Source organism: Manis pentadactyla, chromosome 9 (assembly GCF_030020395.1).
Source record: "Manis pentadactyla isolate mManPen7 chromosome 9, mManPen7.hap1, whole genome shotgun sequence".
Classification (NCBI taxonomy): Eukaryota; Metazoa; Chordata; class Mammalia; order Pholidota; family Manidae; genus Manis; species Manis pentadactyla.
The window spans coordinates 29,401,392-29,424,083 of record NC_080027.1 but is presented as its reverse complement, the minus strand read 5'-3'; the positions used below and the strand labels follow the sequence as shown (position 1 = coordinate 29,424,083).

Below are 22,692 nucleotides of genomic sequence, written 5' to 3'. Positions count from 1 at the left end.
TGTGAGGACAAATTGGAACCTGCATTTGTTTCTCATTTCATCCCACTTCAGTGCTACAAGTGGCCTGCGGGAGAAGGTGGTGCCTTTGTTCCCACTGTTGAACATACACCTAGTTGAGGATTTAGAGGAGCTGGGGGAGGAGAATCCAGCAAGAGCTGGAGAACTGCAGGCCACCCTGTTGGCCCATGCCTACATGGTGGGCCAGCAGATAAGTGCCTGGCCTTACAATGATCCTCTGTGCATAAAAATGTCTTCTGCTTTACTTGTTTCAAATCTCACATAAATTTCTCTTTTAACTAACCCTAACCTAGAATCATATATGGAAGGGAATTCTGGGAAATGCAGTTCCATCTTAACTAAGGTGAAATGGCACAAAGCCACCTCAAGCCCACTTCTGCATAAGCAAGGGACTGAAGATATGCATCTGGCATATTTTCAGTGTCTCTCAGTTCCCAAGTACCTATCATAGTGCGGGGATCTCACTGTGTTGAGTGTGATTCTACTATTTGGCTAATTTTTTTCAAACAAGACTGTCTTCCTAATCACAAGCCAACTGCTTTTTTACATGCTCACCTGAAGGAAGTGATCTGATCCAATGCTGGAGAGAATGACTGGTAGCATTGGGTCCATGAACCAAGAAATGGTATGTGGGTTTCTTCCTAACATGGTACCTTCCTAAGAAGGTATTTCTGGGGTAATTTTGCCCATATTTAATTTTCAATGTACACTTTGATTTTGGAATCCTATCCTACTTTTAAAACCTTCTTCAATAAGTATTTGTTAAATAGTGAATGAATTGTGTAATTCTCATGTGTAGGGATTTTCTACTGCTGTATTTCTCTTAGCAACTAGCAAAGTTGATATTTCATAGATGTGGGTTAAAATATTTATTGTAAATTTTTATTCTGGTATTGTGCAATTATCAAGAGTATTGTAAATCTTTCTTTTTTAATAGGTTTCCAAGTTGCCCTTAGCATGAGCCACTGACTATTGTGTATGCTTTGGGGCGCAGGCAAAAGAGACTGCCCATCAATGTGGGTTTTGCAAGGCAAGTTGTAAACTGCAGAAAAGTATGTGTACATTGAAGTACTTTGGAAAACTTTGGCCCACTTTGTTTCCTTCAGTGTTTATATAAATTCTTGCACTCTGCCTGTACCTAGCTGTCTGTCTCTGTTTCTTAAATTATCTTTGAAATATTAATGAATACTTTTGGTAAAAAGTAAATAAAAGAGAAAAGTGAACATAAAAGCTCTCTGAACTCCTCCCCCTCTACACACAATTTCACACTATCCAAAAATAACCACTGCTAATATTTTTTATGTATCTTTCTTCAAATGTTATATTTACAAACATATATATGGATAGGCATGTATATCTACATGTGTATGTATATTTGAAACAAATAGATCATATTATAAATATTCTGCAACAGATTTTCACTTAATGTATCTTGAAACTTTTAAAATATCAGCACATAAATGTACAGCTTTCTTTTAAGCAAACTCTTTAAAATGTATTCCAAAGTACATTTAACAACTTAACTAGTTCCCTGTGATGATTATCTTAGATTAATCCTAAGATTTAGCATTACAGACTATTTTAGGGTTCCCAGACCTAACTCCAGTGTAGGGATGGGGTGTTCCCCCAACTCCACAACACCCAGCAATTCTCAAACACCAGCAGGGGGTCCAAGAATTCAGCTCAATTCTGATGCTATGCAGAGATAGCATTAGATTCTACAGGTTAAGGGTTCAGCCCTATGAGACTGCTCCCCACCCCCACTTCAGAGGCAATCACAAACACAGACCATTACCTGGGTTTCTGACTGAATGGCTGCAGATGGGAGGTCCAGTGACCTCCTCCTTTGGTCCAAATAACTTGCTAGAGTGGCTCCCAGAACTCAGGGAAACACATTACCAGTTTACTAAAGGATATGATAAAGGATAGGAATCAATAGCCAGATGAAGAGATACATAGGGTGAGGTCCTGAGTGAAGGAGCTTCTGTCTTTGTGGAACTTGGGGTCCAGCTTAGACGTGTTTTGGTTCCCCAGGCTTGGAAGCTCCTTGAAAAGAAAGGGCCCAAACACCTGCCTCTTGGGTTTTTATGGAGGCTTCATTACATAATCATGATTGATTAAGTCATTGGCCACTGACTGATTCAACCTCTAGCCCCTCTCCCTTCTCCAGAGGTCAGGGAGCGGGACTGAAAGTTCCGACCCTTTAATCACATGGTTGGTTCACATCGTTGGTTCTCCTGGCAATAAATCCCCACCGTTGGGTGGGTCCCAAAGTCATCCTTATTAATAACAAGACATCCATTTCACCTTTATGGCTCTACAGTGTTTTCAGGTACTGTGGATGAAGACCAAATTATAAATCATTACATTGCACAAGCGATGTTGCATATATATATATATATATCTTTGTATGTATAGTGCAGGTATATCCAAAGAACAGATTCTTAGCAGTAGAATCGCAAGGTTTGCTGGAGCTATGTTATCAAGTGAAGAATATGTATTTTCAGCCTATTTGGGAGTTGCCAGTAAACTCTGGTCACATCTCCTCTTTTGTCAAGAGCTCTTTCACAAAAGAAAAAGAAGACCTTTCTTTCAAGGTCTTTGTTTTTATTATTTGTAGATCTTCCTTTGGCTATCTACAATTCACTAATGATTAGCAGGCATTGATAACCATCTTCTAAAACTGACGACAGCTCTTCTAGAGGCTAAAAGTGTCATCACCATATTTAACTCAAAATCTTATGTATTATTCTGAGAAACGAACATATTTTTACAGCTCCATTGTTAAGATAGAACAACAATGCTGATATGGCCACTAGAAAATAGTTGGCTCCACGATTGTTAAGAATCTGCCACAAAAGAGTTGGCCCACTGCTTGCTGCTAACCCATTGTAACTCCCCGGGGAAAATCCCAGGGCAAAATACTTCCAAAACCGAAATCAGTCAAAGGGAGAAATAAAGTTAAGAAATCCTTCTATTTCTTACAAGCAGTCATCCCCATCTCTCTCCTGACCTGGCCGCAGCAGAAGAGAAAGAGAACTTCACCCAACCTCTCCCGTCTAGATAAACACATGCCCTTATAATTACCTATTGATACGCAGCTGCACTAAACCCAGGCGAGAAATTCTGGAAATATTACAATTTTACCCACACCCATCAACAATATTCTCTGCCTGTTTCCTGAATGGTTTGAGGCAGCTATTCTGTAAGGACAAGGGCTCCAAGACAAACACCATCCATAGACTAAGGGACGTAAGGCAGGTGGTAGAAGGGAGAAGAGGAGAAAATTATTTTTCTAAGAAACTAACTTAAGACAGGCCAAAAACTTGTTCCTGAGCTCCTTAGTAGATGTGAGAGAAAGAGGCTGAATTATAGGAGCTTGCCATTTTCTATTAGAATATAGTATCAGTCCTATCAGACACCATGATTCTTTTTTATAATAAATATTTTGTGATGCCTTATTATCCTAAAGTGAGGTTTATGGATAATACAGTTTATCTACCCATACCGTTTAAAAATGAATATGAAATCACAACACTAATATAATAAATTAAAGGTAAGTAATATCTAGTAAAATAATACATATTTTAACGCATGTGCATGCAGGCATGACTGCGGGAGGGCATGTGAAGTCTCCACATGCTTATACCAGTGGGAAGAATCGGTATGAACACAACAGCCACAAATGCAGCCTAGTCAGGGTGCTGGCTGCTCACCTACTACCAGCCTCATCGGAGGTGATGATACAGTTTTCCTAAATGGTGAAGAATTCTACTTATTGAGTGAAAGCATAATCTTCTCCCAATTTACTTGGGTTTTGAATTCCTAGGAAATTAAGTTATATTGAAATTGGGCAAAATCTTCTTTGTATTTACAAATAAAGGGGATTTTTCCCTAAGCTCAATAACAGCTTTTTTTTTCTTACGTGGAAGTCTGATGAGATTAAAAACTGGTGCAGAATGTGCAACAGTCTTCACTGTGCAGGATGGTCCTGCACTTTGCAGACTATTGAGCATCCCTGGTTTCTGTGCAGAAGTTCCTCTCTCCCACCACCACTGCAGTGACCACTTTGGAAATCTGCTTGGCATTATCTGTTAGAACCTGCATTTACCATGACCCAGCAATTTACTCTTAGTTATAATCACAACAAAAGTGAGTGTGTGCGTGCGTATGTGCATCAAAACTTTTGTTCAAGAATGTTTTGCAGCAACATTATTCCTAATAGCCCCAAATGGAAATGAGACAGGGACCGTGGGTGTAGTCAGAGTAGGGTGAGGGCCTCTGGAAAAAGACCCCTACCAAAACTCCATATTAAACAATTAAGGAAAGTCAGTCACATTTATTTTCTAAGATAAAATATCGAACTAGGAATAAAAGCATTCTTCAGGGAAGAATAGTTAAGACTAAAAGGCCAGGAATAACCTAGCCTGGAATGTTTGAACATCCCCCAGATAAAAAAGTATCTCAGTATAGCCCATGTCTTGTTTGTGTCAATTAAATGAGGCTATTGTAAAATTTACTTTAGCTGCTAAAAAGCCCAGTTTATCTTTAACTTTACCCAGATGCTGCTTTTCCTCCTCTATCCCTAATCAAGTCAATAACTCAGCTCACCTTGAAAGCAAAACAAGCAGCCTTGACTGATACACTCCCAAACCAAGAAATTGCTACTCTGAGAAAGGATCAAAGCAGTAAATGTCTTATGTTAACTCTACAAAATAGTCTGGAAAACTGATAAGAAACTTAGTGTCTCTTTAAAGATAAACATTTAGAGACCATCTGGTGGATCTGCATCCCTAGCTCTTTGTCTCTCAACCGCCTATAAATCCCCTAGACAACGCACTGCTATGGACTCTCTTGTCCCCTCCTTGTGTGAGCGGGGAGCTCTATTCTCAGCGTTATCTCTAAATAAAAGCCTCTCCCTGGCTCTCCTACCTTGACTATTTGCTAAATTCATTCTTCGACTCCGCAAACAGGAATCCCGGCATCAGAAACATTTCAAATGTTCCTCAGTAGTGGAATGAATAAATTGTGCCATATTCATACAAAGGAATAATATGCAACAGTGAAAATGAACAAGCTGCTACTACAGAAACCATGGAGGAGTCTCACAAACATAATGTGAAGTGATGGGGCCACACACAGAATAATGTTATATATGATTTTAACAGTTCAAACACAGGCAAAATCAATTTATAGTATTTGTTGGAATAATGCCTACAGAGGGCATTGAGGTGGTTCTGTGGTACTGATAGAGTTCTACTTCTTGATCTGGGTCGGGTTTTCATGTATGTGTTCACTTTGTGATAATTCAGTATCAGCAGAGGGTAGGGAATGAAAATCTGCAGGATGAGATTCATGAAGGGCATAGGGAAGGGAAAAAAATGACTTATTAAAAAAAAAAAGTAAACACTGTCTCCAATCCTCCAATCCTCTATTCCCTAGGAGCGGAGCCTGGGAAAACCTACCCGGAGAAACAAATACCAGCTGAAACTCAAACCCTCAGAGAGATCCGGAGACTCAAATGTCCATCCCTCCTGGCAAAGATATTCCCAGATTTGTCCGACGTGATTGCAAAGGCGCCCAAGTCTCCTCGCAACGCAGGGTAAGAAGGAAGGAAAACACAACGTTAGGAAACATCAGGCCACCCAGGCTCGCGGTCTGAAGCTCCCGAAGCTCCCGGGCGACTCCGGGCCGACCCGTCTTCGCCGGCGGGGCTGAGGCCGAGCTTTGGCGCTCTAGCAACGGAGAGAGCCTTTGTCGCGTCCTGGCAACGCGCTCCGCCCCGCCCGCCGCGGCCTCGCGCTCCCTGGACGCGGGTCCCCGCCCGCGGCTCGGCTCGCCACCCTCTGGGCCCCTCGGTGTCCCCAGGACGTGGATCTGCACGCTCCGCTTCAGGGGCCGAGGCTCGGGGAGAGCAAGAGCGGCACAGGGGCGGAGAGAACGTTTACATTAAAGAAAAAAAATGATTTGATATTTTTTATATTTAAGGTACATTCAAAGCTCTGGGGAAAGGGGGCTGGAGGGTGGGGGAAATCACTTTTGTACAAACTCCATCTAAAGAAGGAAAAAAAGAGACCCACTGAGGACGCCACTCTGAGCCGACTGGGGACCGGAGATGTTGGACACCATCGTCCCTACCCTGGTGGACCTGAGCAGGCAGGTGCTGCCCACGCTGCCCTCGCTGAGCCAGGAGGGTAAGCAACATGCGGCGGGGACTCTGGGGGCCGAAGCTTCACCTGCTTGCGGTGGAGGCCCAGGACCTCCTTCCCCGTGTCCTGGAGAGGCCTGTTGCCCTGGCGCACCAGCTGGTCACCGCAGCGTGCTGGTAACCACAGCAGGCTCGTGCTGGGTGCCAGAGGCAGTTTCTTTATTGACTGCCTTCAGGAGGGAAAGGGTGTTGATTACATGCGATAATGTATATACAGTTTTAGCTCTGGACTAGCACAAAGAAAGTGCTCAATGAATGTTAGCTAAAAACAAACCACCCCTTCTCAGAGTTCATGCAAAGACAGGCTACTTTTGTTGCCCTCGGTATCTTGGGGTTATGTTAAGAAAGTGAAATGATCGTAAAAAGAACTGGATGTTTGCAAGAAGGCCTGACAGCTACTCATAGAAAACTTCCTAGGCTTGGTTTAAAGCAGTTTCTTAGAAGAGTCACCCCAAAGTTCAAGCAGTAAGAGAGCACTTGGGAAGAAAGGCGCTCCAGAAATGGAAGCTGTTAACTATTACCCAGTCATTGTAACGTAGGGATGTTGCCTAGGCTTTACCCAAATGATCTGAGAAGAAAAATATATAGTAGATGCCTCTTCTTTCTCCTCACTCCTATTTCTTCCTATTAAAATAATCCTAAAAGAAGCATTAAAGATAGTGGTTTTACGGAATTTAAATATTTGCCATATTTATGAATTTATGTATTATATATTCATTCAAGTAATCTTGGGAACCTACCATGTCTGGGCACTGGAGAACTGATGGTGAACAAACACCTTGGGATTTATAACCTAGTGGGGAAGATATGCATTAACCAAATAATCACAAAAATAAGCTTTGAGTTACAATTACTAAGGGATACCAATGAGGAGGTTCATGGCGCAATGAGAACTTCTAAAGAGGGTGAGGATGTAGATGTGAGTAGAGATTGGTTGAAAAAGTGGAGATTTGAGCCAAAATGTGAAGAATGAGTTAGAATTAAGTGGGCAAATTGGATCAGTGGAGTAGGAGTTGAGGGGAGGTGAGAGCCTTCTTGGCGGGGGGAATCGTAAGAGCCAGAGCTCTTTGTGGGAGGGAGCGGGGTATGACTGAGGGCTTGGGAGGTCAGCATGGCTGATCTTCAGCTGGGGGAGGCTGGAGAGAAAGGGGGGTGGTCAGGTTGTGCAGGGCCTTGTAAGTCATGTTGAAGATATTGGCCTTTATTTTAAGCTAGATGGGAAGCCATTAACTAATTGGATTAAGTGGAACCAAATGGAGTTGAATGACATGATCAAGTTTGTGTTTTGAAAAGATGGCGCTGGTTGCAATGTGGAGAATGAATTGTAGGGTTAAGAATTCCAATCACAGTAACTTAAGTGAAGGTGAACGGCAGCTTGGTCTAAATTGGTACACTAGAAATGAACGGGCTGAAAGGCTATTTGCAGATAAAATCTACAGATGGTGGTGGTGGACTGTGCATGGAGGATGCGAGAGAAGGGAAGTCGGAAGGATGACTTCTGCATTCCCGGCTTCTGTAACTTCATAGATGATGGTGCTGCTTGTTGAGACTGAAACTCTGGATAAAGGACAAGATTTAAAGAAAGGAAGATGCTGGTTTTGAGCAAGTTGAAGTGTCTTTGTGAGATAACCGGTAGTTGGATTCTTAAGCCCAGAACTTCAAAATGCAGTGTGTTTGGGCTTCTAAAACAAATGTTTGGGAGTCTCTGCATACTGGTGGTCATTGAAGTCTTGGGCCTGGATATGACTGCTTCAGCAGCGAGTATAGAGTGAAAAAGAGTAAGATCTAGGGTTGTATCTTGAAAAATTCCAACATTTAATGACTGCATTGAGGAAGATGATCCTGCAAAGGAGACTGAGAAGAAATGGCTACAGAGGTAGGAAGAAAACCCAGTAGAGGATAGTCACAAAAGATGGCAGGCGAGGTGCTTAAAGGAGGAGGCAGTGGTCACCAGTGTCAGATGTGACCGAGGGGTCAGAGAGGTGAAAATTAAGCCTCTGCAGTGAATTTATTGACAAGCAGACCATTGGTCACTCAGCAGGAGCTTTACTGGTTGAATGACAAAAGCAGAAGTCAAATGACTACTTATTTTTCCTCAAATGACCCACTGTAAAGGAGATGAGGATAAATTCCCAATCTCAGCAAAACACATAAATTAACTTTTCATCATTGTATATGTTGTTTTGCTGCTTCTGTGTGTTTCACCCAAGTTTAATATTACCCATTTATAGTCCTTAAAATGTCCCATTACCATTTTGCACGTGTGAACTGGGTAAAGCTGTTGAAGACTACACAGCAGTCCGTGGGACAGGAAGGCTATAGGCCTTTCAGTGCTATGCTCTGGAAATATGCTTCTTTGTTCAATCACTCTAATATTTTGCCATGTTTGTATAACAGTATTTTAATTTTATAAAAGGTTTATAAAGTCAGGGGACTTATCTTTTATTTTATTTATTTATTTTATTTTATTTTATTTTGGTATCATTAATGTACAATCACATGAGCAACATTGTAGTTACTAGAATCCCCCCATTATCAAGTCCCCACCACATACCCCATTACATCACTGTCCATCAGTGTAGCAAGATGCTACTTGTCTTCTCTGTGCTATAGTGCCTTCCCCGTGCCCCCCCCACATCATGTGTGCTATTCGTAATGCCCCTTATTCCCCTTATCCCTCCCTCCCCACCCCCTCAACGCCCCCCAGTCCCTTTCCCTTTGGCAACAGTTAGTCTGCTGCTGTTTTGTTCCTTCAGTTTTTGCTTTGTTCTTATGCTCTGCAGATGATTGAAATAATTTGGTACTTTACTTGTCTTTCTCCACCTGGCTTATTCCACTGAGTATAATATCCTCTAGCGCCATCCATGTTGTTGAAAATGGTAGGATTTGTTTTCTTCTTATGGCTGAATAATATCCCATTGTGTATATGTACCACATCTTCTTTATCCATTCATCTACTGATGGACACTTAGGTTGCTTCCATTTCTTGGCTATTGTAAATAGTGCTGTAATAAACATAGGAATGCATATGTCTTTTTCAAACTGGGCTACTGCATTCTTTTTATTTTTTTATTTTTTTAATTTCTAAATTTTTTATTAAGGTATTATTGATATACACTCTTGTGAAGGTTTCACATGAAAAAACAATGTAGTTACTACATTTACCCATATTATCAAGTCTCCACCTATACCCCAATGCAGTCACTATCCATCAGTGTAGTAAGATGCCACAGATTCACTATTTGCCCTCTCTGTGCTACACTGTTCTCCCCGTGACCCCCTACACCATGTGTACTAAACATAATACCCCTCAATCCCCTTCTCCCTCCCTCCCACCCGCTCTCCCACATCCCTCCCCTTTGGTAACCACTAGTCCCTTCTTGGAGTCTCTGAGTCTGCTGCTATTTTGTTCCTTCAGTTTTGCTTCATTGTTATACTCCGCAAATGAGGGGAATCATTTGGCACTTATCTTTCTCCATCTGGGTTATTTCACTGAGCATAATGTCCTCCAGCTCCATCCATGTTGTTGCAAATGGTAGGATTTGTTTCTTTCTTATGGCTGAATAGTATTCCACTGTGTATATGTACCACCTCTTCTTTATCCATTCATCTACTACTGATGGACACTTAAGCTATTTCCATATCTTGGCTATTATAAAAAGTGCTGCAATAAACATAGGGATGCATATGTCTTTTTGAATCTGAGAAGTTTTATTCTTTGGGTAAATTCCAAGGAGTGGGATTCCCAGGTCAAATGGTATTTCTATTTTTAGTATTTTGACAAACCTCCATAATGCTTTCCACAGTGGTTGAACTAGTTTACATTCCCACCAGCAGTGAAGGAGGGTTCCCCTTTCTCTGTATCCTTGCCAGCATTTGTTGTTCCTATTCTTTTCTATGTTGGCCATCCTAATTGGTGTGAGATGATATCTCACTGTGGTTTTAATTTGCATTTCCCTGATGATTAGCGATGTGGAGCATCTTTCCATGTGCCCGTTGGCCATGTGAATTTCTTCTTTGGAGAAGTGTCTGTTCATATCCTCTGCCCATTTTTTAATAGGGTTATTTGCTTTTTGGGTGTTAAGGCATGTGAGTTCTTTATATGTTTTGGATGTTAACCCCTTGTCAGATATGTCATTTGCAAATATATTCTCCCATACTGTAGGATGCCTTTTTGTTTTGCTGATGGTGTCCTTTGCCGTACAGAAGCTTTTTAGCATGATGTAGTCCCATTTGTTCATTTTTTATTTTGTTTCCCTTGCCCGAGGAAATGCGTTCAGGAAAAAGTTGCTCATGTTTATATTCAAGAGATTTTTGCCTATGTTTTCTTCTGAGAGTTTTATGGTTTCATGACTTAAATTCAGGTCTTTGATCCATTTTGAGTTTACTTTTGTGTATGGGGTTAGACAATAATCCAGTTTCATTCTCTTACATGAAGCTGTCCAGTTTTGCCAACACCAACTGTTGAAGAGACTGTCATTTTCCCATTGTATATCCATGGATACTTTATCATATATTAATTTGACCATATATGCTTGGGTTTATATCTGGGCTCTCTATTCTGTTCCATTGGTCTATGGGTCTGTTCTTGTGTCAGTACCAAACTATCTTGATTACTGTGGCTTGTAGTAGAGCTTGAACTCTGGGAGCATAATCCCCCAGCTTTATTCTTCCTCCTCAGGATTGCTTTGGCTGTTAGGGGTCTTTTGTGGTTCCATATGAATTTTAGAACTATTTGCTCTAGTTCATTGAAGAATGCTGTTGGTATTTTGATAGGATTGCATGGAATCTGTAGATTGCTTTAGGCAGGTTGGCCATTTTGACAATATTAATTCTTGCTATCCATGAGCACGGGATGTGTTTCCATTTATTGGTATCTTCCTTAATTTCTCTCATGAGTGTCTTGTAGTTTTCAGAGTATAGGTCTTTCACTTCCTTGGTTAGGTTTATTTCTAGATATTTTATTTTTCACATTAATATACATTCCAAGCATATATTATTCATAACTTACATAATGGGCACTTAGTCCTTTTTTGCTAATGATCATATAAAGAAAGATACAGTATTCTTGCTAGTAAACACTGTGTTAAAAAATATGGGTTTTCAATGAACAAAATGTTTAGACTTTGAAATCAAATGAAGGTTTAACTGAATGTATAAGGTATATCCAGGGATTATTTCTTTAAAATAGTGACTCCCCATATTTCAGTGTTTGATTAAAATAAATAAGAACCCCAGCTTTCCTTAAAACATAAAAGTAGCACATTCTGTAATTTGCTTTTTTGACTGGATTAAAATTCCTTTTGTTTTGAGATTTAGTGATACTCTCTCTGACACTTTGGGATGTCAGAAAAACCAAAGTTAGAGATCACAGTCTAAGATTTCCAAATCTGTGTAAATTGAATTGCAAGGGCCTAACACTTCTTAAAGGGGGTGATCACATGTTTTCCTTTCGATTCAGTGAGAAATAGCAAATTGCAGGTTAGAACAGTAAACTCTGCTCTTACAAAACTTTGCCTGTGAGATTTTATAGAGTAACGTAACACTGTGGACTTGAATGTACCATCCAAATGAAGAGAGATGATCCTTCAGTTTCCAATTAAGCTCTGCCACGTCTTTTCACTAGAGTATGGTTGCAAGCTATACAGTTTCTCCTGGCCCTAATTATGTAATTTCTTTTAAACTGTATACCCATGATTTAGAGAGAAGGGCAGAATCTTTTCACTTGGCTCATGGTTACATGCAGCCCTAGTTTGCTTGATGGGTGAATGAGTTTCCGTTACCCAACTTGTTCACAGATTACCATGAAGGTTTTTGCTACTTCTTATTGCCTAACTTGCTCCTTCCCTGGCATATTAATAAAAATATTTACAACCCCAATATACTGGAGTCAAAAGAGTGCAATTTCCCTACCCTAAGTAGTGGTTGAAACCACTAGAAAACAAGTTATACTAAATCCAGCAGTTTCCAAAGTGGGGAAAGAATTGGTCTTCTTTCACTAACTGCATCTGTGTCACAAAATGGCAACTGGGTAAATGTCACTATTCTTGATCTTTTACTTTGAAAATTAAAGCATAACACTAGTGGCTTGCAAGGCGTTCCTCACTGAAAAGTATCTTTAATACACATGATTAGAATGTGTATTATTCTACATGTGGAGAATGGATTTGTCAACACAGCATAACTTTCTGTATTTCTAAATATTAGTTATACCTAGAGTGTACTTTCATTACTTTAACACATTACATCACACATTAACACTTTAGTTATTGGCAACTACTTTTTTTTTTTTAACCACAGTTTTGTTTTGGAACATAGCTCAGAACAAGCAAATAAACATAGAAGGCCTCTGTCTGATCATTTAACACAGATAGTAAAGGGTTATGCACTGATTCAAAGTCAAGTCCCTTGGCCCCTACCCAAAGGTCTGTTTTGTAAAATTAGTACTTGAGACGTAGTATTAGTATATTTCTTAAAATCAAGCACACAGCAGATCAGAAACAGTGAATTAGGAATGGACCGGGGGCCTACAGTGCACTAGCAGCAGAGAGAGGTGATAACAGGCAGTCTAACAGTGACAAATGAGAATGAAAAGCAAGCCAAGAATTAACAAAAACATTGTGATGGCTTTGCAATATATACAAGCATCAAATCATTATGTTGTACCCCTGAAACTAATATATCAACTGTGTCTGAATTTTAAAAAAAGAGTGTATTGTTTCATAGGTTTAGTAATGATGTTGTATGTGGCTTAAGACATTTAACATATATTGAAGGAAACTACATGCTACTCACTGTTTAAAGTACAAAAGGTACAGTGTGCAAACAGCCTAGTCCCTGCTGCCATGGAGTTTATCGTCTGGGCAAGGTGGTGGAGAAGGATTATACACACATGCGCACACACGATCACATATACACTGTCCCTGTAAAAAGTACTTCTTGCCCCCCAAAACAGGGATTGAGCAAAAATGGAAGTATAGAGACGGTTAATGTACAGACAACAGTCTTTCATGCCTTCGGGCCCTTGGCCTTACTCTCGTGTTATAGACTGGTGGAAGAATGCATGTTCACATTTATCAGACAGCACAGAGTAAACACTTGAAAAATGCTTGTTGAATGGGTCATTAAGAAAAGGCTAGATTATACTTGGTTAGCTCGATTTATAGAATCAAGGGAAAAGTCTGAGAGAGTTCCTTTATTTCCTGGAAAGATTTTTCTTCAAAACTTTGTTATTACAATTCTTTTAATCACATTTTTGGTGCTTAAAGGAGTAAGCTCTAGTTACCAGGAAAATTAACTTTGGGGAAGGACTGTTCTCTATTAATTCTAAATTGATTAGGAATTACTGTTACTTAAGTAATGTATTTCTAAATATTAGTTCTACCTAGAGTGTACTTAGGAAGATGACATGCCAGGAGCTCTTAAAGGATGACAGGACTTTGCCAGCGGAGAAGCAATGGAATGTATTTCAGGATTCTGCCTTTCATATTTACATTTTTATTTATTAGCAGTAAGCTACTATGGCATGGATGCTTATGTAAATTAAATTCTTTTCGGTTTGCCTTGAATTTCAGAAGTCTCTGCTATCTGGGGGAATGTGTCAGAGTTTGTGGAACGACAACTATCCCTACACAAGGTAGGATTTAGAACCTTAATGTAGGAGTCTGAGAGATTTTTCTTCCATGGTCTCATATAATTTTGCTGGGAGCAGCATAGCCGACTTTAGAGCCACCTACTTTAACTTTCAATCGCTTTTGGTGATTTTATGGTGCTCACAGGTAGGACTTGTAGATAGTAGATTTAGCAAACATGGCTTTTCTCCTTTGGTAACGGTAACTGGTAAATGCTGTTCTTCTAGTGATAGAAGCATATCATTTCTCAGCTTGGGTGTGTGCAGAGCAGCTAGATGGGTAGTGTTCCTCTGTGATCGCACAGGCCCCGGCACAGCTGTAGAAGGACATAATGCTTCCTGACTGGCCTCCTTGCAGGGAATAGAATTTAACTGAAATATAGGAAGACAGTCAGGGGCTGAACTCAACTTGCCCGAAATGAGAAACTGTCCAGAGCTGGACTGTTTTTTCGTGTCAGGTCTTAAGTTTGGAGGCCATTGAACTGCACAGAGATTTGGGGACCTTGGAGGGAATCGGGAGCTTGTGGAACTTTATGCCCTACATGTTCCAATATGACAGCAATTGGGCTAAATTCATCCTTCAAACTTATTTTGTTTGGCCTGATCACTTGAATTAGTCATTACCACTTAAAATCAGGAAAGCTTATATAAAGTTTTGGATTTTGTCCCTCCCTTTTCTTGAAAAATCAGCAGATCTAACAATACCGGTTTTTCAGTCCTGCGCGGCGACACTTGGCTGACCCTGGGCTCTCCCCTTCTGATGGGGCGTGTATTCTCTAGCCACCACATTCTCTGGCTGGTGACCTGCACTCCCTTCCATTTTTCTTGGCCCCCGTAGGCTTTTGATTTTGTAACTCTTGATGTGTGATTTTTTCAGGGAGACAGCCAAAAGCGGTTGCTTCTCCCTGTCAGCCAGGATCACCGCACTGCGGCATATGCCTTCTGGATGCTGGCTTGTCTGATTTTCAGTGAGAGATAGAAAACCGAAAAGAAGGAACAAGGAAGCAGAGGTTCTCACAACCTCTTACATTCCCTCTCTCTAATGGCAAATAATTAAAATGTCACATAATTTAGGACAGGACTCGTCTTACAGATAGAGTAAACATAGCTATGGCATCCATACAGATTTTCTTAATCCTCACAACCTTTGAATGATATGGCGTTGAGGAATCTGATGTTGGAAAAGCATCATGGATCAATATATTACATTTTATGCTAAACTTATTTGAAAACTTAGAGTCAAAACGCTGCAGCTCTAAGGGGTCATAGAGATTCTTGCATTTTTAAGGCCTCAGCTTAATGTTTTTTTTGGATAACAGTACCAAAGATTCTTTTTCTTTATCCATTCTGTAAATTCTGTTTGCTGCTCTTCTTTTTCCTTTCAGGGGGTGCAGATTCCAGGACTTGGAACTTTCACTTTCATGAGACAAAAACTTCAGGTGGGGAACAACAAGTTTATTCTAACGCAGAGGCCCATGTTTGTCATGGTGGAGAAGCTGGTTCAGCTCCATGGACTCAGACAGAGCAAAGTATATACTCCTGGTAAATCTCTCTACTATTAAGACTTTCCCAGAAGGTGACTGGCTTGGATCTGAAAATGAAAGGGCAAAGCTTAGCCAGTTGCTGCATTATTAGTTTCTGATTTGAGGGGCTCACTTTTTGCACGGTGCCTTTCATAGAGGGAGGTGCCAAGGTAGGAAGTAATGTATAGTCTTCGTGCAGGACGTTTTCAACTTTGCTAACTTAAGAGGCAGGCATGCGAGGATCTGATGTGACTTCAAGACAAACTTATATAAAAGCCACTTCACAGAGTTGTACAGACTTTATCAATATTTCAGATCCTCAGAAATTATTAGAAGTGGTTATAAAGAAAAGAAAGTTAATTAGGGTCTCTGGTTAGAATTACAGTCAGCATCAACTGTGGAAAAGATCACTGTGTTAAAGAATCTAAATTATTAAAATAATATATTAAAATGATATATAATATAAATCTAAATTATTAAAATGTCAAAGTTAGAAGGTTAATAATTCCATAGAGACTAAATGATACCTTGCATATCTCTCATACCCTAGAACCTTCTTCTCTGCCTCACTCCTTCCCCTCCTTCCCTCCCTCCCCACTCTGCTCTTTCCCTCCCATCCTCCCTCCCTCCCTTCCTTTGGCAAATATTTGCTGAGGGTCAACTGTGTGTCAGGTTTTATTCCAATGTTTGAGAAGCAGTGGTCAAACAGCCACGGCATCTGCCGCAGGACCACGTACATCCCAGCTTCAGTGTGTGGACTGGGTGACACTCACCCTGGTTCCTCAGAGGCCCGTGGGGGCTTCCTTCTTGATTTCTGGCTTTGTTCTTTTTGACCTTCCTTATCATTCATTCCCTTCTTATGGATGAAGAGAGGCAATCTATCTCCAGTGCCAGCAGGTGAAAAGGCTGAGACTTGGCTTCAAGTCATTTCCCTAAAAGTTAATTTTCAGAGTAACTCTCCACCAAAAAATGATATATTCGAAAAACACGTACCAACAAACTATACTTAGAATTCACAATGCATACATTCTGTGTGGTGGGTTTGATGGACATTTCAGCCATTTCTACCTAGAGTTTTATGGCATAAGAAATATGACATCCTAATTCATCAAAAACCTACCTAATGAAGTAAAGCTAAAGTCAACTTTTTTCTTTGCAAAAACAAAAACTACGTTTTTTGCAAAAACAAAGAATGTGCCTTAGAACTAGAGCTTATTTCCCATCTTAGATCTTGTAATGTTCAAGAAAGTAATTTAGGGATATAATTAATTTTTTTACAAAGTTGAGGACATTTCAGAATTAAACATGTATGACTGAATTCATTCATGAGAACAGTTCTGCTGTTTAGCTTTGGGATTATGATTCTTCACCATTAATTAACTAGTTCACTAATCAAACATTATACAGTGATTCTTAAAGATAATTAAAATATGGTCCTTACCTTGAAGAGCTCAGAATCTAGCATGGGAGCAAATATATAATGACACAACGTGATTGAACACTGTGAAAGCAGCAATGCTCAGAACTGGATCGAATGCTTGGGGAGTCCAGAGCAGGGCGTGCCTAACTCTGCTTCTGGAAATTTAGGAAGATGATGTGCCAGGAGCTCTTAAAGGATGACACGACTTTGCCAGCAGAGAATCAGTGGAAGGTATTTCAGGGACAGTATGAACAATTCCAGAATATGGGAAAGAGTGAGGCCTCTTAATGGAAGATCGGGTACTTCTGTGTGGCCAGGACAGATGATTGGGGAGACAAGTGGAGGGAAGTAGGACAGAAATGGCTAGTAGGTATTAAATTGTGAGGGGCTTATACTGTTGATGAGGGCTTTGGAATTCATCCTATAGGCACTGAGGGCCATTGAAAGTTTCTGAGCAGGGAATTTTTTGTATTGGTCCAGTTTTTAGAAGATAGCTCTTTCAGTTAAGCACTATGGTAAAAAGCTGAATGAAGGCAGTGGCACTCAGGAGGAAGATGAAGGAATGTATTCATGAGACATTCCCGATGCTGAGCTCAGGGGCTTGGTTGCCAGTTGAGAGGGGAGGATAAGAAGGAAGGTTACTGGGGATGACTTGGGGGAGAGATGCATGTCAATGCCACTAACGGCCATAGGGAATGAAGGGGAAAGGCTGGTTGTGGTGGCAGATAAAATAATGAGTTTGCTTTTGAACATGCTGAGTTTGAGATTGCTGTGGGGATATTTAGGTAGAAGTGATTTCAGAGCACAGGAAGTGGGTGGAGACTAGAGTTTAAGATCTGAATAAATTTACCCAGGAGAGGATACACAGTAAGAATAGGAAACAGACAAGGACAAAATTCTATCTAAAGAACAAACACACACCATCTTATAAGAAGTAGAAGAGGGAGGAATCTGGCAAAGGAGACCAAGGAGGAGGAAACTGGAGAACCGAGAGTGGTGCATGGACACGAGAGAGAAGAGAGGGCATCAGGCATGGCCAGCAGGAGTTACAGGGAGGTCATGAGAATAAGATTGGCAACATATCCTAGCATCATTTGGTGAAGGCATCCTTGCTGAAATAAAGGAGCTGAAAGATAGATTGCACAGAGACTTTGGGCTAATGGGATGGGAGAATCTAGAGGAAGGCAATATAGTGTTCTGTTTTAAGAAATTTATTTAAAAAATGAAACGGAGGTAAGTGGTATAGAATCATGTTAAATTGTGCAGGAGACCGTGAACTGATATAGGGAAGCTTGTGTCCTATATGCTGCTAATTCTTATCACCCAGAGGTGTTGGGCACTTGAAAGGCTATAAATCAATGCTTGCTGAATGTTTAGAGTGTTCTTCTCTTTATTCTGTTCCTGTATTAGTGGACCCTGTTTACTGTCTCTCTTTGGATTTTGCAGCTTGATCATCTTTGCTATTTACCCCCTTTTCTGACTTCTCTACCATGCATGCCTCCTAAGTCTCTTCAGGTAGAATAGAACTTTTGCTTACTTTCATGCTAGATAGAACCATACTCCTTTGCAATGCCATTTATGGGCTCAGAGAAGATAAACAGTCAAGTTCTGATCCCTCTGACAAGATCCAATTTCATTTGAAAGGTAACTTCTAGTGAGGATGACTCTTTTTTCAAAACACTTTACCTTTGTGTATATTTATAATCAATTAAAATGGTATGATTACTGGAGGAAATAAATATTACTACAGCATGTCCTGAAAGAATAGGGTACTGAGAACTTCAGAAAACCCTTTTAGGAAGAGATGCCATTAGTTCTTATTATGCCTCCAAAAGAAAATTAAAAAAACTTCTCTGGAATCTTACTTAGAAAGCCACTTGTTTTTATTTTGAGCAGAAGCCATTATACTTTTAGAGAAAATTGTACTGATTAATATCTATGAATAGGGTACAGGGGCTTCACATGGACAATTCTAATTTTGAGTACTAAAGAATCAGATACTTGTAAGTGTATATGATATGTCCTTTTGTAATTTCTACTTCTTTTCCCCCACCCCAACTGTCTTTTTCTCCTCTAGGTGATATCCCAATTGTTCCACTTAATTTTGTCATGATATCCCTGGAGGGTCCATTTAACAGGGACACAGTGGAAGGATGTGTGAAGGAGACATTGCTTTTTTTATCACGATCTATTTCCATCAAAAAAAATGTGGAGTTTACATTCAAAGGAATTGGGGTCCTCGTAATAAGAGACGGCAAAGTGAAGATGAGATTTTATAAGGACTTCCTTTGTTCAATGGATGGAAGTGGGGCTTTGGCGAAAGCCCTAGCAAATGTAAATTAATGTTTTCCTTCTCCTAACTCCTCTCCTGATTGTAGCTCTGAGTCATCTGTGTCATAGTTAAGAAAAACTCAGGTTGACATATTTTAAGTGGCACCCCAAGTGTGAAGAAGTTCTTGTTTATAGATGATTAACTCTTTGACAAAGGATAGAAAGGCGAAGGAACTTTAAGTTTTGAGTGAATGCCAACTGAAAAACAAATAGTAATTAGAAACTCATAATTCTAAACATTTTATAGTCCCTCATAGTTTAAACAGTTCTTCCACATATAGTATTTCATTTGAGTCTCAAAACACAAAACCAGCATTCGTAGCATCCTGACTTCACAATTGAGAAAAATGGGGGCTCAGAAAGGTTATGGGAAGCCTGAAGTCAGGATGCTGATAAGTGGCAGAAGTGGAATTCAAGCCCAGACTTCCTAATCACTCTTTTTTGTGGGTTGTACTATTTTATTTTAATGAAAGTCTACAATAAAATCAATTCAAGTCATGGAAATGTATCTTTAGCTTTTAACTTGCCATGTTGTATAAGAAACTTCGTAATTAACCCCAGTATTGTTGGTCATTAAAGAGCTGGTATGACCTTCATGCTGAGTTGGGTATAGGAGAGATTAAGGAGGCAATGAAATAGTCCATCAACAGAATTAACTGAGTATTTAATGTGCCTTAGGTGTCCCTCTGGGATCCAACAAAGCTGGCATGAGCACACTGGGTTACCACAAAATGTTATATAACTCTGTGTCTCATAGAGCAAAAGCCTGGCTTTTCAGTGAACAGGCTATAAAATGAAAGGCTATAAACATGGTCCAATTCCACACTCTAATTTCTCCCTTCATGGAGCTCTGGGATGGAGATTTAGGAAATGGAGTTGTGCATACGAGGCTCTTGGTGTTTTTTTCCACAATCTGGCTTCCCACAGGATTTTAAAAAGAGACAGCAACGCTTTGTGTGGAAAATGAGAACACACACAGGTATAGCCCTCTCTTGTCCATGAAAACACAAGGTAAAATTTGCAAATCCAGAAGCAAGGTCAAAGCACAGGCCCATCGCTAATCTTGAGGGATTCTACAGGGTTTCTACATAGTAAAACTTTGTAGTTTTAATATGCATTTAAAAGAGGCTAACGTGTTTGTTGGCCTGCTGTACTCTTAAGACATAACTTTTAAGGAACATTTTCAGAAAGAACTAGTTTTGAGAAATATTCTATGAAAAAATGCTTTGGAGGCCAAAGCAGTTGGAGAACTACTACACATCACCCTCGTGGAAAGAGGCGCAAAGCATGTTGGTGTGGTGATGGATCAGAGAAGTCTGGCTGGGAAGAAGCCACCTTAGCTGCCTGAATGTATTTAGTCATGGCACTTTACTTAATCCAGTACTTGTTAAGGTCCATAAAACGTTTTGGGAAACTGCTGTAAAGGGGTGAGAGTGATTGTTTGCCCCCCTAAACGTCCCATAACTTAAACCTGAGTGTTGTCCTGCAGAGTAGTTTTCTTGGGAAGCTGTGTGCTTATTTCAGTAATGCTGCTTTTGTTGGGAACATTTAAAACCTGTTCTTGAGAATTCCCTTCACAGCCTTTTGTAAGCCTATCATTAATCCAAAAATAATAATTTTTTGTATTATTTTATATCAGTATAATGTAGTCATATAATGTAATGATAATTACAATAATTTTTTGAGCATTTATTATGTGCTAGCCACTTACAGTATCTTAGAAAAATCCTATGAATTAGATCCTATTATGATCCCCATGTACCTTGTGACTAAGGCTACTGTCAGCAGTGTGGGAATTTGAAAACATGCCCCTCTGACTCCAAAGCCCTTCTCTTAACTACCCAATGGTAGAGTTATTTGGGTCGAGTGGGAATTGGCCAGCCTGCTCATTTTCCTGATAGTTTCAGTAAGTTGGTTCTCTTCTTAAAGAGGTCTAAGAGAAGCTGTTAATTCTGAAGGTAATTTCCAGAGAGGAAACTGAGAAAAGACAGCATCAGCGGATTGGTATATGACTCTCCCAGGTGACTACTTGGATAATTGAGATCACTCCTCATTGAATTTTAAGCTCTAGGCATTAGGCACCCAACAAAAATAACAATACAGAGTGTCATGGTAGCCTTGCCTCTGAGACAACCTGTGGCTTTGAGTTGTGTGTCCTGGCCCACAGCCCAGGCGTAACCCTTCTCTGCCCTGTTCTCCAGAGGCCGGGCACTGTGGACTCGGTGCTGTCCAGCACGGAGACCCTGGGGAGGCGGCCCAACAGCGTGCTTGCGTTTTCAAGGTCAGTGCTTTGCTCCGCGGGGTCCTCCAGGCTCGGCATCCTTGCTGACCTACTGACCTATTCACGCAGTGTTCTGCACCCTTTTCTAGCTCATGTTCCTTTTAGTGTCCATTCTCTCTCTCTCTCTCTTTTTTCCAGTGCATCGGCAGAGTTTATTGAATACACTTTCTGTAGTTAAGTTAAAACCCCATGGGTACTTAGAATATTCCATTTTAAAACAACTACTAGTTCCTAGGAAACTCTGATACCACCTCCTACCAACCTCCATCCCTGTAATGTTAATAAAATTCCTCTCATCTGCTGGGCTTCCCTCTCCTTGCACCACTTCCTCTGACCTAGCTTCCTCTCTTCTGCAGTCCAGCCCACCTCCTGTCTGAGCTCTGATCTTTACCATTGAAGGGGCTAGAAAGACAAGGTAGAACAGAGGAAGAGTTTTACCCCAAGAGTGCAGTGGGTGTTACTGGTGGCTGCTGCTGACAATGATTCCAATAATGATAATGATAATAATAATAATAGTTACCATTTATGAAAGACAGACTAGATGCCAGGTACTGTTAAGTACTTTCTCAGTATTTTTGCACTACAACCATCTGAGATATGCATTATAATTTTATCCATATTATAGAGGTGCAAAGTTAATTGTAATTGTAATTTTTTTTTTTTTAGCAAGTGAAACAGCTTGGTGCAATGTTAAGAACACTGGAATAGGAGTCAGGAGACTTGGGTTTTGTTTCCAGTGTAGCCATCACTTACCACTGTATGCTCTTAATCATGTTCTTAATCATAGCTGCTGTACCATTAACTACTATGCATTTCAGGTGGTAGAAGTTTGGGAACTAAGATCAGATTCCCAAAGTACTTTTTTCTCGTGTTTTTTGGGTCTGTGACATCCTCTTGGGATTATTGGCTTGGAACAACCTCCTCCTGGAAGGACTGTATGACACATACCTAGGCAAAACCAATGTGAGGGCCAAAATAAGCCTTACAGATAAGTTAGTCCAAACCCCTCATCTTGCAGATGAAATGGCTACTGAGTGGTCAAGCCAGAATAAAATCATGGCTCCTGGCTGTTCTAGGGTTCTTTCCATTCACCATGTTGTCTTGCTCTTTACAAATAAATCAATGGATTCAAAATAATTTTATCTTGATTCTGTTTTGGGAGGCAAATTTGGCTGTCCTCTTGGACATATTTTGGCTTAAGTACCCCAGAAGGAAATAATGACAGTGAGTCAAGGAAGAGAGATGGAGGCTGATGTTAGAGAGCCCAGAAATGGACATGAG

At 40.3% G+C, this 22,692-nt stretch overlaps 1 protein-coding gene across 1 annotated transcript in view; it reads left to right on the top strand.

The window, feature by feature from the left end:
- The first annotated feature begins 586 nt into the window (after window positions 1-586).
- The window catches only part of CCDC81 (coiled-coil domain containing 81), a 39,657-nt gene continuing 17,551 nt past the window's right edge, over window positions 587-22,692 (top strand). Inside the window, 6 exon segments of the mRNA XM_036906980.2 lie at window positions 587-643; window positions 5,461-6,212; window positions 13,801-13,862; window positions 15,242-15,398; window positions 18,877-19,133; window positions 21,332-21,411. Coding sequence (XP_036762875.2) covers window positions 6,134-6,212; window positions 13,801-13,862; window positions 15,242-15,398; window positions 18,877-19,133; window positions 21,332-21,411 — 635 coding nt within the window. The 5' untranslated portion in view covers window positions 587-643; window positions 5,461-6,133.